Source organism: Semicossyphus pulcher, unplaced genomic scaffold (assembly GCF_022749685.1).
Source record: "Semicossyphus pulcher isolate SPU_LCO1_2020_fin unplaced genomic scaffold, fSemPul1.0.p SCAF_6, whole genome shotgun sequence".
NCBI lineage: Eukaryota > Metazoa > Chordata > Actinopteri > Labriformes > Labridae > Semicossyphus > Semicossyphus pulcher.
In genome coordinates, this window is record NW_027211737.1 from 2,039,392 (window position 1) to 2,054,977 (window position 15,586).

Here is a 15,586-nt window from a genome sequence, read left to right on the forward strand (position 1 = left end):
TGTTAGTCGTAAAACCTGACAAACCAGAGTTGAGACCAGGAGGCAGAGCTGTAGTCCTACACACTCCTCTGAGCTTCCCTGTGAGCAGTTTCCCAGCCACAATGTTAATGTTATAGAGACTGTGTCTGCACTGGCTTCCTGTAAAATCTAGAATAGAATTTAAAATCCTTCTTCTTACTTACAAAGCTCTTAATGGTCAGGCACCATCATATCTTAAAGAGCTCATGGTGCCATATTACCCCTCTAGAACATTGCGCTCCCAGGATGCAGGCCTGCTTGTGGTACCTAAAGTCTCTAAGACCATCTAAGACCTGTAACCATAAGTATGTATTACCTGTTCATGTAACAAGAACATATGTTGTTGTTGCTCTCTTTGCCTGTCTCTATCCTGCATCTCCTTCTATCCCATTCTCGGCCCATCCAGTCGAGGCAGATGGCTGTTCAACATGAGTCTGGTTCTGCTCGAGGTTTCTGCCTGTTAAAAGGAAGTTTTTCTGCCAATGTGCCAAATATTGCTAAGTGCTACTCATGGTGATTCATGTTGGGCCTCTCTTTAAATAACTTAACAAAGAGTCGGTCTAGACCTGCTCTTTCTGTAAAGTGTCTCGAGATAACCCTGGTTATGATTTGGCGCTATACAAATAAAATTTGATTGATTGATTGATATCATAATAATGTAATATTAGAGTATTATATTGTAATATTACATTATATTATATTAAATATAATGTAGGAAAATAAAATATTTTAGATAAATAAATATAATATAACAACATAGACTATATAACAATAGATAGCAATTTGCATTTTTGGAGAAACTCACAGAAACTAAAAATTAAAGATATTTTACATTGATGTTGCTTCTTCATAGATCGGAGCCCTAATGTCCCAGAGGAAGTTGTGGCTATTCAAAAGTTTTGGAACAAAGCTGGTGAGATATCTGCCTCCAGTAACCAAATTAAATTCAAATAACTAACCAGTGTAATGTTCAATTTCTCATGTTCATAACAAACCAAATTTCGTCAAAATCCGTTCAGTGTTGATCAACTTACAGTGGATTTTCTTGAGAAATCAAGGATCTCTCAATGCACATTCTATTTGTTACTAGCAGATCCTGACCGCTGCTGTATGTCGCTGCTATGGCCGCTGTATTGGAGCAGTCAGGATCTGCTAGTAACAAATAGAATGCGGTATCTATGTGTCATGTCTATGAGCCAGAATGCCAGACACACTTAACTCTCCGTGCCTTTGACATAGTCCAGGAAGAGATGTTAATATTGCTGTCAGAGATTTTCACTAGAACAGGAGGGAACATTGTGACCTGTCACAGAGCAGCTTTAAAACCTGAGACTGTAGACAGACTTTTCTTGTCTGCCCTGTAGGGAAATGGCTTTGCCTGTTTTTTTTGACATTTTTCTTTTGCCTATATATTTTGTTTACATTGTCAGATTGTTTCTCTATCTATCTATCTATCTATCTATCTATCTATCTATTTATCTATAAATCTGTCTATTGACTGATATTAAACATTTTATCGTGATAACATATTTGGCCATATCGCCCAGCCCTATTTAAAAATTTTCAAATTTACAAATTTCTATTTGCACTTATTTTGTTTCTTAAAATTTGCTACGTGTATGTAGATGGATTGTGCCTTTTGTTTTTTGTTTTATAAATTAAAAATGTATTGGGAAATACTTTAGCTCAGTCTGAGGTGTTAATCAAAGTTGTGTAAAGGGTAGGGTGGGTCCTAATATATTTTTAGATTTCAAAGTTCAACACATCATTCCTAATAGTGGAAAAGGCAGCTTTAGAACATAGTGTATTGACATTGAAAAAAGAATAACATAATGTAAAAGGTTTACATTACAAACACGGCTCGGTTTACAATAGACTTAATGGTAAAGAATGTATTGAATCACTGGGATGGTGCCAAGATGAAAAAGACTCTCACATTGCTCAGGCAGGTGCTTGTCTCTGAAAAACAGAACATTGACATTTTTTAAGGCTTATTGACATTCATGATTTTGCATGGACATGTTTGGTTAACTGAGAATTTCTTACAGTTGTTTCATTAATTTTCTTCTCGAGGGACAGGCTGTTGAGGAGAGCAGAGAGGGACGGCAATAAGGTTTTTGTTTAAAATAAATCCTGTGACTTTTTTTTCAAATGAACTGTATGAGGTTCTCACCGTGTAATCGATATCCTCTGGCCTAGAGTCTGGTCGCTGCCATTCAGGGTTTGACACAATCTTTAGGACAACCAAGCCGAAGGCTATAATCAAAACTCCTAACGAGTTTCCTAACAGAGCCTCAGTTGGAAGTTTGGCATATGTCTGATTTTCAGTGCTGTTGGAAAAATACATTTTAGAGGGCAATTTAAAATTGTAATATTTATGAAAGATATTACTAAAAAGGAACACATAAAAATAGCACTCACAGGACAAAGAAGAGTTTCTCGTTGATTCCTGAAATGCAGGCAGCGATGCTGAGTATCAGTATGCTGCCTCCCATCCATACATGGACGGGTTTCAGGAGTTTACGAAGTGATGTAGGGGAGCAGGGAAGGAGAAAGCCAGCAATACCCACCACCCACTGACGCAAGAACATCCACAGATACAGAGAAATAAAAGGCAGATAACCAAAGCTTAATTAATTGATACCATTAAAAAAAGGCCACCTTATTGCAGTTGCCTATTGAAATGACTCTGCATGAATGTTTCTGCGTGAGTTCTGTAAGTTAACATACCTGTATTGCGAAAAGAGCAGTAGCAGCGATTCCAATCCAGCTGTGTAGAGAGTAAAGGTTGGCAATGTGTTTGGCATTGTGGAAGTCAAACACAGCACAAAGCCCTATGATTGCAAGGACCAGAGCTAAGAGCATCAGTGTAGCATGCAGCAGTTTCCAGGGGAGTTTATTTTGACCCCAGGTCAGAGGGACGCGGTACAAGACAGCTCCTGTAAGGAGCAAACAAAAGAAAAAATGCTTATTTATTCTTAAAAGTTTATTAAAACATGACAGTGTGTGTTATAGTTGAATGATGTCTTCTCTAGTTCTTTATGCAATTGAGAAACTGCTTGGATAATTTCAACAGGGTTATAAATAAACTTCGGTTCTCAATGTAGGCCTGAAGACTACAATTTTTAACTCAGAGCCTGTATTATAAAGTGGAAACATGGAGTTTGAAAGTCAACCAGAAGACGCTACTGAGTTACATAACGGGAAATGTAGGGCATTGTGGTTTTGGATCTTCACTCAAAAGTTATCTTCTGTAGGCTATATTTCCGCTTTGTTAGATTTCCAAAACATCACTTTTCTACTTGATATTAGTTTTTTTCATCAATTAACTTTATTTTCAAAAGGTCTGATGAGGTAAAATTATAGAATATTTAATAAGAAAAAATCAAATACAAAAAAAAGAAAAGAAAAAGAAACATAGATCTGGTGGCAGATTATTTAAAATGTATTTTATACACTAGAAATCTTCTCACAACCTTTTACTGCCTTCGGACGGAACTTTTACTTGAATCCATCTAGAAGTTGTAAAAGGCTCTGTAACAGCCTGTGTTTCCCTTGCCCCACACACTTGATTTTGACGCTTCTAGTCTATTTTCCTCGACGGCATAACGACGGTGAATATGCATCGACTCTCATCCAAAAACACCGGTGACCTACATTCATCTACGTTTCCTGAAGGCATCGTACACTTCTATAAACTTAAACTGCCCATGTCTAAACAGTTATGGGCCACAGTCAAAAAGTCATTTTTGCTTTAGAAGGGTCCTTACCACGTGAAATGACCCAGTAGTAACTCATTGGCAATCATAAATTGATTTCTAAATTATAAGAAACGGTGCTTGTTGTCTCATTCTTATCTTACCTTTAGCATTGTACACTGTGGACAAAAGGACATATAATGCCGCCTCACATTTCCTTGCAGCATCAAAATTTGTCAATACGTAATATTTATCTAGTAGTACTTCCATAAATTTATCAATGATTTTCAGTTTATGAAATGTTCAATGTTCTACTTCCTTTTTTTCAAGAGGTAGCAGAAATCAATGTGATTCAGACTTAGACTTAGACTTAGACTCAACTTTATTGATCCCTTTGGGATGACTCCCTCTGGGAAATTCATGTGTTAATGGCAAAATACTCAATTTCAACTTAGGCAGCACATACTTTATCGATATGCAAATTTAGCAAGCAAAGTGCTTCTAAATCAAGCATCAAGTCTTACTTTGCAGAAAACAAACTGTGCCTGTCAAAGTAAAGTGACTCTTTAAGCAAAACAGCCACTATGGATGTTACCTCACATCTAAGCTGCTGACATAATGCATGAAAACCATTTCTCAACAAGACCTGTTATTTGTTATATATAGTCTCTCACAAGAGACAGAACTGAGAAGCAGAAATGAAACTCTTTTGAATCTAAATTTGAAAAGGAACTCACCGCTGCCATACAGCACAACGAGACCTGTTACCATCAGGACAGGATGCCAGTTGAATTGCAGACTCGAACCGTCCCAGGCAAAACCGCCGCGCCACCGGCTGTTCCACAAACACACACACACCAAACAGGCCAAACCCAAGCACAGGCACAGCAGGTAGCATATGTAGAAGCTCACGGTAGACCTCATCCTGACAAGATCTGTAGGCTTAATGGGTTTGCAGGAGAGTGTAGTGGTTAGACATACAGACAGTCATGTTATTGCTTCAATCCCAACCTGAGATTTAGAGATATGGGCCACCCATTGCATCATTTCATCAACAACTCAAATACTAGGCCTATGTTTCTGGTTAATGCTGATTCTAACTACACTTTGCACTAGTGTAATTGAAATGCTCAGTTTTATGGCATCTAAGTTTTCAGCCAAACCCAACCTGTTTAACTTTGTATGCACTGAATCACCTACTCACATTGGTCAGTTTAAAACTGCCACAATTAAATATTAGCTAACACAAATGAAAATGAAAGACAATATTAAAATACAAGTGTGTGGAAATTCATTTCTTATTCCTTAGGGAAAAAAAGGAACTATATTGAAACAGAAGTGGTTCAATAATTGTAAGTTCTTTTACCTTAAACTGCTGCTGCTCTTCACTTCTTTGACAGCTGCTGTAACACTGACAACACTTCCTAAAGTACTGAACCTAATACCATATAACAGAGGAAGTATTGCTTTAGGCTACGTCATATTTTTTCTTAGGTCAATCTCTGACTGATACTCACATTTTTATATGCTCTCACTTCCCTTTTCTCTGGTTCACCTGAAATCTCACTTCCACATTCAACCATGTTGAAGTAGCTGGGGGAAGGAGGTAGAGGGACACCTGGGGTATGAAGGGACAGCCCGTTACATCTGCTGCCTATAAATGAGATGGAAAGACTCTACTCTCCTCTAAAACAACCACACATAGCAGGATCATTGTTATATGTCATAGAGTTACCAGGTTAATGACATAAAAAGAACAAAGGGGCAATTATCATTACTGCATGCTCTCACTACAGATTCATGTTTGGCCCACACTAAAAGATTTTTCAAATCTTAACAGATGTTGAAAATGTGAGAGACCCCACACATGACGATATATAATCATTGATTTAACAGTTTTGCTCCTATAGTGTGTGGGGAGGAATGATTACGCCAAAACAGCACACCACACAGTGACAGATTCATTCACGAACTACCCCAGTCCGACTCTCAAAACTGGAAATCTCGCAAAACTCTCGCGGTCAAACGAGACGTTAGAGGAAACAAACATAGTAGCTGACGACCAGAAATAATTGGCGATATAGCTTTGGGAGTTTTTAATGAAAATTCAGGAAGAAAAAAGAACAAACTGTGGATGAAGTGGTGGAGACGGTGTGAACATGGGCTGTACATGTTACTTTTTTGCTGTGGTTATTGTGCTTCCTTCTTCAGTCAGCTTAAATCGCCCTGATTATCTTGTAGTGTGTAACACACTACTAACCCTTGTAGTGTGTAAGTTACCAACTTACAACTTGGCGTCATTCATAGGAATCATTTTTCAGTACACCGAATTAAAAAGTGTCTTTTATCAATACATTAAATGCCTTAAATCATGATACTGCTGGTGTATCTCCCCTCTCTACGGAGCATTACATTTGTGTTTGTTTCAAATGAAGACCTGTATGCCTACCTGTTGTCATTTCGTCAACGTACTTTGCTGCTAGCATAGTCTGACTACTGCACGTGTTTAGAAAGCTTGTTCCTCCTTTACAAACACTGCGTATCTGTAAAGACGACCGACGACAACATAAATGCGAATATAAACAGCGTTTACCAGTGACAGACTTTAATTTCCTCATTGACCGCGCAAGGCCTTGTGGGAAATGTAGTTACTAACATGTCCAATAGCGCTCTAAATTGGGAACTCCAAATTATCTATTCATGATTCTTCAATACTACAATTAATAATTAATAATTTGATGCTGTGCCCTCCTGTTCTTGAGAGTGATGTTTTTCTTTGTCCGAAAAGTCTGTCTTTGTGATGAAATCGGATTACAAATCTTTATTGATCATCTTATAAAAATAATGTTGTCCCAGTTGGTTACTCGAAGCAATGACACTGTTTAAACAATCATTTATTTAAGGAGCTGCTTGTGGGCTTTGCGGATGACTGCATGAAAATCCATAGGGAAAATAGACTTACGAAAGGAGGGGGGATGCACGTTGAGCCCAATATTATGGCTGCGGTCGAATAGTGCTTTTTGGTTAGGAACGTTCAAAACGGAGTGAAACGACCCGGAAGTGTTTGGGCGCATTCACAACTCAAATCTGTTTGTTTGGTCCGAATCATATGCTGTGTCCGAAACCGCATACTAACGTACTGCCTACTACATACTGCCTACTACAAACTCAAACAGTATGTACTGCATACTGCCTACTAACCTGACTGGATGCCGGTGGCATCATACTAGCCGTCTTCTCAGTATCACGTGACTTAATCGTTTATGTATGTCCGGTCTGATCTCCGGTCCATCTCCGCCGTAGTAGAAGCTGAAGCGCATTGCATTTTGGGGCGGTTGAGTACAACCAGTGAGCTCCCGTCTCATACTCAAACATCCGGGCCGATCTAGTATACATCTGGGCATTTCTCGCGTACACTGTTTGACATACTCAATTTTACACCACGGTTAGTATGATTAGTATGATAGTATGCGGTTTCGGACACACCGATAGACTGTATAAAAAGATTGACGACATGACAGCTCCCTAAAATACTGGCTGCAGTATAGGTCATAAAGCCCGCCTCCTCCATGTTAACAGATGGGACATGAGTCAAACTATAAAATCAAAATACACACCCGATACATTTTTCTCAAACATGGTTTCTGTCATTATATTGATGCTACAAAAATGATGATCGACAGCTCTGTTGACAAATTCGGCCCCTGCAGCCAATCAGTTCCGTGTGAGCAGAGCGGAGGACGATCCGTGAGTGGAAATATAACTAAAAAAATCACTGCAGTCGTTGAAGTTTCCATACCTGTGAACGTTAACCTCAGACCAACACAGAGATGGACCATGGTTCGTTTGGAAACGGACCGAGAACCGTTTTTTCTACCGGACCATGGTCCGGTTGTTTGGTCTGCACCAGTATTTCATTCCGCCGTTCACACCACCCAAACAAACCACTCCAGGGTTCGGTTCAATCTGACTAAACAAGGCTGGTGGACCATCCTTTACGGAAGGGGAGAAGAACATAATGACCCACAATTCCTTGTGGCCGCACCATTTAAAGTTACGCACCTCTCCGTGATCATGACAACACGCATCAACATATCAAAAGATAGATTTAGATTTGATTGCCACTGGAACAACCAATTTATTTCCCTTTTTTATTTAATCCCCACCTTCAATCAATCAGTCAATCAATCAAACTGTATCTGTGTCTCTACTGTAAGATAATACAGAAAAAATCCATGTGCGGTTCTGTTGTGATGACATCGGGAAGGTTTAGGACTATAACTAAAACGCCATCGTTGTTTTGCCCGTCATATGATAAATAAATAATCATCTGTGACTGTGGAGTGTGTTAGCTTGCAGTTTTGTGTGCTTCACACCTTACAAGCACATAGTAAGGCAGAACAAGTGTAGACTATAGTAATATTACCGGTAAAATACGGTAAAAGAAAACAACAAAACAGAATACGATTTTGCAACATAAATACAGTAAAATAAGTGATTTAAAACATTAGAAATCATCATTAAAATCATTAATTTATGAATTCTTAATCTTAAACAGGCTTCAGACGTTTGAAGTCACGTTTAGAGATATGAATACTTCAGGTGTTCTCATGGTGTAAACGCAATAAACATCTTAATTAGGTCTTTTTTTTCCGTGGAGTTGTCCACGTTTTTATGACTGCATGAAACAACACCGGGCGCTCTTTGTAGTCCGTCATTGGTGAATTGTAGTTTTTTACACGGCAGAACCACATGACATCAGTCACATCCGCCCAATGCAGTCGGATTCTCTGAGCACTGCAGTCGTCTTTTCCTTACTCCTTTTGAATTCTCCTCACACCTTTTCTTGACCTCATGATGTTTTTCATCGAGGTCAAGGAAAAGGAAAAAACAGAGGGGGTAATTTTTTTGGACTTTTCGACTGCAGCCTTCATTCATGTCACTGGAAGCTGCAAGTTTTTTTATTTTATTATTTTTATTTCTTTATTGAACACAAAGACATTTATACAGCAAGTTAGGGAAGATCAGCACAATATATATACAGTATGTAATTTAACAAAAATATCTCTTACAGAATCTTGAAGACAAAAAACCATCGGGGTAAACAGACAAGAGCACAAAAGGGCAAGATAAGAGACATTAGAACAGCAAGGACTGAGACATAGATGAATAGGATAGATTGTAGACACAATTTTAAAATGTGTGTCCTTGACTTTTGGAGCAACAGGACATAAATGATAAAAAGAAAAAGAGTGTTTGAAGAATAGACTAATAGTTCAAGCGAATCTTCCTCACCAACTTTTAAGGAAGGCAAGAAAAGTGTAGGCAGAGAATATGATATATTATTTTGAATCATTCGAAGAAAAGGAACTGGGATCGCTTTACAGACTTTATTGTACCCTTTTCTTGTTAAAGTTATTTTGTATTTTGTGATAAATTCTTCAAAGGATAACAGGTGTCTCTCTGTGTTCAGTAAATCATACTCAAACGTTAAACCTTTGTCATACCAGTCGACTTTAAAAATTGTTTTTTTTATAGATAGTGATGAACCTATTATTCCATAAAATGGTATTGAATGGAGAAAAAGAGGAGATTGGGAATTACATTCTTTTAACCATTTAATTCTGAAGGCTGCAATTACAGATTCAAATTCCATGGCTTTTAAACCCCCATTATCATAATCTTTTACTTACTGTGATTTGCGTAGGTAATGTGTTTTATTTTTCCAAATAAATTTAAATATGATGGAGTTGGATGTTTTTATTACTTTTGAAGAGGTGTGCAGAGAGTGGCATGGGTAGATACGCCTGGATAAGCCTTCTGCTTTTGACAAAAGAATTCGACCAAGTATAAAGAGTTCTTGCGTGAGCCAGTGGTTAAATAGTTTCTGTACATCTTTTAATCTGGGAATTATATTTAAGTCAGTTCTCATGGACGTATTTTTTGTTATTATTAATCCAAGATATTTTACCTCATCTTTAACTGGGGTATTGGTTACACTGCGTACATCACAGCTGTGAACAGCTAGGAGCTCCGATTTTTTAAGGTTTAATGTCAGACCACATGCTTTTGAAAAAAGATCAATTTTATCAATTGCTTTTGAAACCATATTTTGTCCTTTTATGGTATATCGCCATAAACTCTGCAGTTAGAATGAATAATAAAGCACTAATTGCGCACCCTTGGCATATACCTGGAAGCTGCGGTTTCAGGACCGCCTGGGACCACATTTCTAGAACCCCTGTGTTTTTGGGTTAGGGTTGTTGATAAACTCTAACAAACTCTGTTTAAAGGTTTATTACATGCAAATATACTGTACTTTGAATAAATGTATATATATATAGCATTCACAGTTTCTTGAGAACGAGGTATAGAGATAGTCTTTATTTACAGTAAAAAAAATGGAAATATACAATGAATGTTGTGGGTCTCTGAACAAAGAAATGAATATTAAAGGGAACGTCATAAAATACACACTGCACTGGTTCAAGTTTTGAGTCAACCACTTTTTTTTTTTTAGGGTTGATGCAGATTATTACTGATCAAGGACACTGATTACCAATATTTAAAACCAAAGTACATTGGCGGTAAAAATACAAGGTTGTTGGCGCCGGGTGAGTGGTTGTCAGAGCTGGAGGGATGGCAGTGGTTGTCACTAAGTACGTAACAGTAAGGCTACTTTAAATGCATTGACACACTGTAACTCCATATGCATTTTCCAAAAGAATGTTTGCAAACTTTCTTGAAAAAGAGAGCACCTAATTGGCCAAATTGAACATTTTAAGATCATTTCACAGACATAAAGTGGGCCTAAACCTAGTGCTGGGGGAAAATAAATGTCTTCTGCCCTGGATTGATCTTAATTTGTGGTGTAGACCTGAAGAAAAGGCCTATATAAATACTACTGAAAATACATAATGTGTCATCCAACATTACAAAAGAACATCAAAGTGACGAAAACTGGCTGATAACACTTATTGTGGGGTAAACAGACAGTCAGCTCAGTTTCATTATTACGAATATTTAACCAGGCATTCACTCAGAAGATAGTCTGACACAGCTGATTCAATGAAGCAAAGAATTTAGACTAGGTAGTACTAGTCTAGGTAAAATGTGCCTAATTTGAGGTGAAATGTATTTTTGTTGTTGTATTTTCATCAAAGAATGACACTTGGTACAGTTGGAGCCATTTACCATAATCATAAAGTCAACACCTACTTGGCTTAGCCAAAATCGCGCTTTGGTTTCATTAAACAACAGGGGTTTCCAGCAAGCTATCATTATCAGATGAATGTTTGTAGTGCCTTTCAGGCTATCATAGTAAATAGTCGTATCATAGAAAATATAAGATAAGATAATCCTTTATTGATCCCCAGGGGTAAATTCAGGTGTTACATCATTACAATGACAAAATAAAAAAAATACAATAATATACAATAACAATAACAATAACTTTATTGATCCCAAAAGGGAAATTCACTTAGAATAGATAAAATAAATTTAAAAAAAAAATACAAGGTATATACAGCTGTTATACAAGTAGGAGTAAGTGACAAGATGAAGTGTTCAAGTTAAAGGGACAGTAATGGGATAAAGTGACATGGTATGCAGGAGATAATACAGTATGATAATACAATGTGGTACAATATAAGGTACAGTATAAAAGTGCGTAAAAATATAATGGTACAAATTGCAATTATATAGTATAATGTAGTATAGTGTAATATAATATAGCATACAGTATGGTATGGTAACAATATTGTTATAATGTACATTAAGAATATATACATATAGTATACTATATGTATATGTATATGCTAAAGCTAGTGGCAAGAATAAAGGAGGGGGTCTGGCTTTATTTGTGAACCAGAGATGGTGTCACCCTGCTCATATTACTGTCAAGGAGAAGATGTGTTGTCCAGATATTGATTTATTGGCAGTTGGTGTACGACCATACTATGTACCGAGAGAATTCAGTCATATCATAACAATACTTGTGTACATCCCACCCAAGGCACCTGCTGAAGTTTCATGTGAAGTTCTCCATGAAATAGTTGCCAGGATACAGACTAAACATCCTGAGGCACTTTTAATAATATCAGGAGACTTCAATCATGTTACCCTCTCCTCCAGCCTGACTGGATTTACACAGTTTGTTAATTGTCCTACCAGAGAAAATAAAACCCTCGATCTGCTGTATGCCAATGTCAAAGAAGCTTACAGAGCTACTGCCTTACCACCACTGGGTAGGTCAGATCACGACTTGGTTTTACTGCAGACCTGTTACAAACCTTGTGTGCTGAGGCAGCCTGCAACCACACTTACAGTCAGGAAATGGACACCTGAGGCTAGTAAGGCTCTAAGGGACCGCTTTGAATGCACAGATTGGAATGTGCTGCTGGAAACAGATGAGAACAGTATGAACATTGATAGACAGGTTCATTGTTTTACTGAGTACATCAACTTCTGTAGAGACACAGTCATACCTACAAAGACTGCACGCTGTTTCCCCAATAACAAACCCTGGATCACAAGTGACATAAAGGCAATCCTCAACCAGAAAAAGGAAGGTTTTAGAGACGGTGACAAAGAACGGCTCAAACAAGTGCAACATGAGTCGAAGATGGCAAAGGTGGAATACAAATAGAACATGGAGAGGAATTTACAACACAGCAACATTTGTGAGGTGTGGAGAGGAATCAATACCATCTCTGGCTTCAACAAAAAGAAAAGACAGCCGATAGTGGGTGATGTGGAAAGAGCCGATGAACTCAACCACTTCAACAGGTTTAACACCGCGGCTACACCCACTTCCACTGCTACTCCTCCTTCTCCTCAACATGTGGGTATCTCCACTGCAACTCCTTCTTCTCCTCCGCAAGTGTGTTTCTCTTACTACGGTAAGCGTATTGCGGCATTTCCTGTTTTCTCGCTGCTACTGTGTTGTCCTGTGCTGTTTGTAGCTGTTGTTAGAGCTTGAGCTAAATCGATTTATCTGCTGTAATTATCATCACTGCGGTTATTCAGCTGCTGTGTACTTAAACAGACACTAGTTTTCATCAAGCACTCTCGTAGTTGCATTAGCGTCATATCTGCTGTAGGAGCCAAACGCAATGTTATGGGGAAGCAGGGTGAATTTGTATTTTTTGTTGTTACAGTAGGTGGCGCTGTGGTCATTCAGATCACAGCAATAAAGGTAGTGGGAAATCTGTTGCAGGCAGGTGTTGTGTGACCCCAGAAGGGCAAACGGTTTTTGACCGCTAAGGCACAAGATTGGAATGTCATATGTTTGGATGAAGGGACTCACATTTTTGTTGTGCAACGAATAAACCTTGGTTGATGGAACAATCAATGGAGACGTGTGGACTTGTTCCTGAACTTTACACAGAAGGAAATTTGGACAATTAAGCGCGTCAGATAAGTCGCTCCTGGGTCAAACCCCTCAGTAGCTTGCAGTAGACTAAGCTCCTTTAACATCTGCTAAACCCTTAACTTTATACTCACTTAGCCGTTAGCTTAGCAGCTAGCTTAATCCACTGAAATGGCTTCTCCTTCACCTTCTTGCTCTCCTGATCTGCTCCTGAGCTTCCCTGTGAGCAGTTTCCAAGCCACAATGTTAATGTTACAGAGACACAGAGAGTGTCTTTCCCCCAACCCAGGCCTTTTATTACAGTTAATTCAAACTGTAGCTAAATTTAGGGAAGCAATTCCAGCTGCTTTTAATTCTTTACCACATCTGTTTACTACAGAAAGCTCTGATGCTAATGTTAGTCCCTCTCAGCTTGATCAGTTTGTTGATAGTACTGCAGGTTTGCTGAGAAGTACTCTAGACTCGATTGCCCCCTTAAAAAAGAAGATTATTAAACGGCAGAGGCTAGCTCCATGGTATGACTCAGAAACTCGTAACTTGAAGCAAATGTGGCGTAAATTTGAAAGAATGTGGCGATCCACCAAAACAGAAGAGTCTCGTTTACTCTGGCAAAATAGTCTTAATAAATACAGGAAGGCCCTACGGCATGCTCGAGGTGTCTACTACTCCTCCCTCATAGAAGAACATAAAAACAATCCCAGGTACCTTTTCAGCACTGTAGCCAGGCTGACAGAGAGTCACAGCTCCACTGAGCCAAGTATTCCTATAGGCCTCAGCAGTGATGATTTCATGAGCTTCTTTAATGACAAAATCCTAAAGATTAGAGACTCTGTAACCTCCTGCCGCTAACTGGTGCAGATGTATCTTTGGAAACTGCTCAAAAACCTGATGTTTACACTGTTTTTCTCCAGTTGACCTTCAGTTAGACCCGATTCCAACCAAGCTGCTTAAGGGCCCGATCAGACAGAACGCGTTTTGCAGGCGTTTTAGCAGCTGGGGGCGGCTTTTTTCCCCCTGTTGTTAAGGAAACCACCGAATCATTTGCTGTCAATCTAACCGCTCTTCTAATTTATTTTGGCTAGCTAAAATACTTAACTTTGTGTTCAATATATTGGTTATATTTCAGTAAAAAAAAATATGTACAGGCGGATGGCACTTGCTCTGGCTTTGATGGAGGATGATAGGCTGCTCAGGGGGAAACAGAGATCCTTGTGGGTACATGAGACCCTCAGAAAGAGGAAAGAACATGGCGAGTACCACCAGCTAGTCCAAGAGCTTCGCCTGGATTATAACCGTTTCAGTGTTTATTTTAGGATGAGTCGCGGTCAATTTGACAATCTCCTGTCAATCATCGGGTCCAGCATCACAAAAATGGCCACCAACTACAGGGAGTCCATTGGTCCTGCCGAGCGGCTGAGCATCTGTTTGTGGTAGGTTATGTTTGTTTTAACGTCAACGCTATATTTAAGGTTAGACCTACTGTTTACAGTTTATGCAACAGCCCATAAGTCTGACAGGAGTAGATCATGTGAGAGGTGACATGCTGTTACTTTGTTACGAAACAGTACAACGGAGGCGCAAATAATGTTACATTGTCGATCATAATCTACTCCCCTAATGTAACAAAGTAATTTAACAAATCTAGGGGGGAATTCACCAAGAATTAGACCCAATTGTGACCGCTGATAGCTCCATAACTTGTGCATCATTTGCACCCGTTATTTGCTCCATCTCAAGGACTGATTCACAAAGCAAATTGCACGGATGATATTCAAGTGCAAACACATCCATAAAGTTTTGCAGATCCGTGTATTTTGCTTTTGTTTTGTGTCGGATTTTGGAGAGAAGCTGTCTGCACCTCCACTCTCTGTTGCGCGGTGCTGCCCGTTGAGCTAGTATTACTCTCTGTAACGGAGCTCCATTTTCTTAAACGAGTGCACAACAGCAGCTCGTCCATATGATAATCCCTGTCATGCGTAACAGCTCCAGACCGTCTGCCCGTGTATGTGCCAGTGTGCCGGGGTTGAGCCTCGCACAGCCTGATATTTCTGATATTTCTCCCGATTACAATAAGGATGACAGTATATTATTAACAGAGCACAGAGATGCTGTTTGCTCTGCTGCGCACTTTGGGGTCCATTTTACCCTCTGCGTGTGCTTGGAGAATGAGGCAGAGTCTTTTTTTGTCATTTGCAAAGGTTTTGTGTGCGCAAGAGCCGCACAATCCTTTAGTGAATTCCCCCTTAATCTCGCTAACATAGTATGAATTATGCATAGATACATCCCACAAGACTAGCGCCAAAGGCAGGCTGAAAGAGTTGTAAGTATTAGTTGACCCAGGCCTGGTGCTATGTATTGTAACAGAAATGCTTGAATTATTGTACTGATATTAAGTGTAAGTTCTTGCACTACCCATTCTAACTATAGCACACTCTTACTTTACAGATTTCTGGCCACTGGGGATTCCTACAAAACTATTGCCTTTAGCTACAGGGTTGGA

At 39.0% G+C, this 15,586-nt stretch overlaps 1 protein-coding gene across 2 annotated transcripts; it reads right to left on the bottom strand.

Annotated features, from left to right (window-relative positions):
* Positions 1 to 677: 677 nt before the first annotated feature.
* Positions 678 to 6,332, bottom strand: cyb561a3a (cytochrome b561 family, member A3a). 2 transcript variants are annotated; one of them, XM_069683400.1, is made up of 8 exons: positions 6,166 to 6,332; positions 5,234 to 5,334; positions 4,454 to 4,651; positions 2,749 to 2,957; positions 2,440 to 2,594; positions 2,192 to 2,348; positions 2,065 to 2,098; positions 678 to 1,977 (listed from the first exon to the last, which is right to left on the bottom strand). In XM_069683400.1, exons 3-7 carry the CDS (start codon positions 4,638 to 4,640, stop codon positions 2,075 to 2,077), a joined length of 732 nt encoding a protein of 243 aa, XP_069539501.1. In that variant the 5' UTR covers positions 4,641 to 4,651; positions 5,234 to 5,334; positions 6,166 to 6,332; the 3' UTR covers positions 678 to 1,977; positions 2,065 to 2,074. The 2 variants fall into 2 exon arrangements, with proteins under 2 accessions (XP_069539501.1, XP_069539500.1); XM_069683399.1 differs by having other exon boundaries at positions 4,454 to 4,658.
* Positions 6,333 to 15,586: the final 9,254 nt, after the last annotated feature.

What these genes read in the sequence shown, in the direction of transcription:
- cyb561a3a (XM_069683399.1), bottom strand. Translation starts at nt 6,202, where the DNA reads ATGCTAGCAGCAAAGTACGTTGACGAAATGACAACAG. An exon ending in AAGTGAGAGCATATAAAAAT is followed by an intron (nt 4,659 to 5,233) that starts GTGAGTATCAGT and finishes AAACCCATTAAG; the next exon opens with CCTACAGATCTTGTCAGGAT. An exon ending in CAGAGGATATCGATTACACG is followed by an intron (nt 2,099 to 2,191) that starts GTGAGAACCTCA and finishes TCTCCTCAACAG; the next exon opens with CCTGTCCCTCGAGAAGAAAA.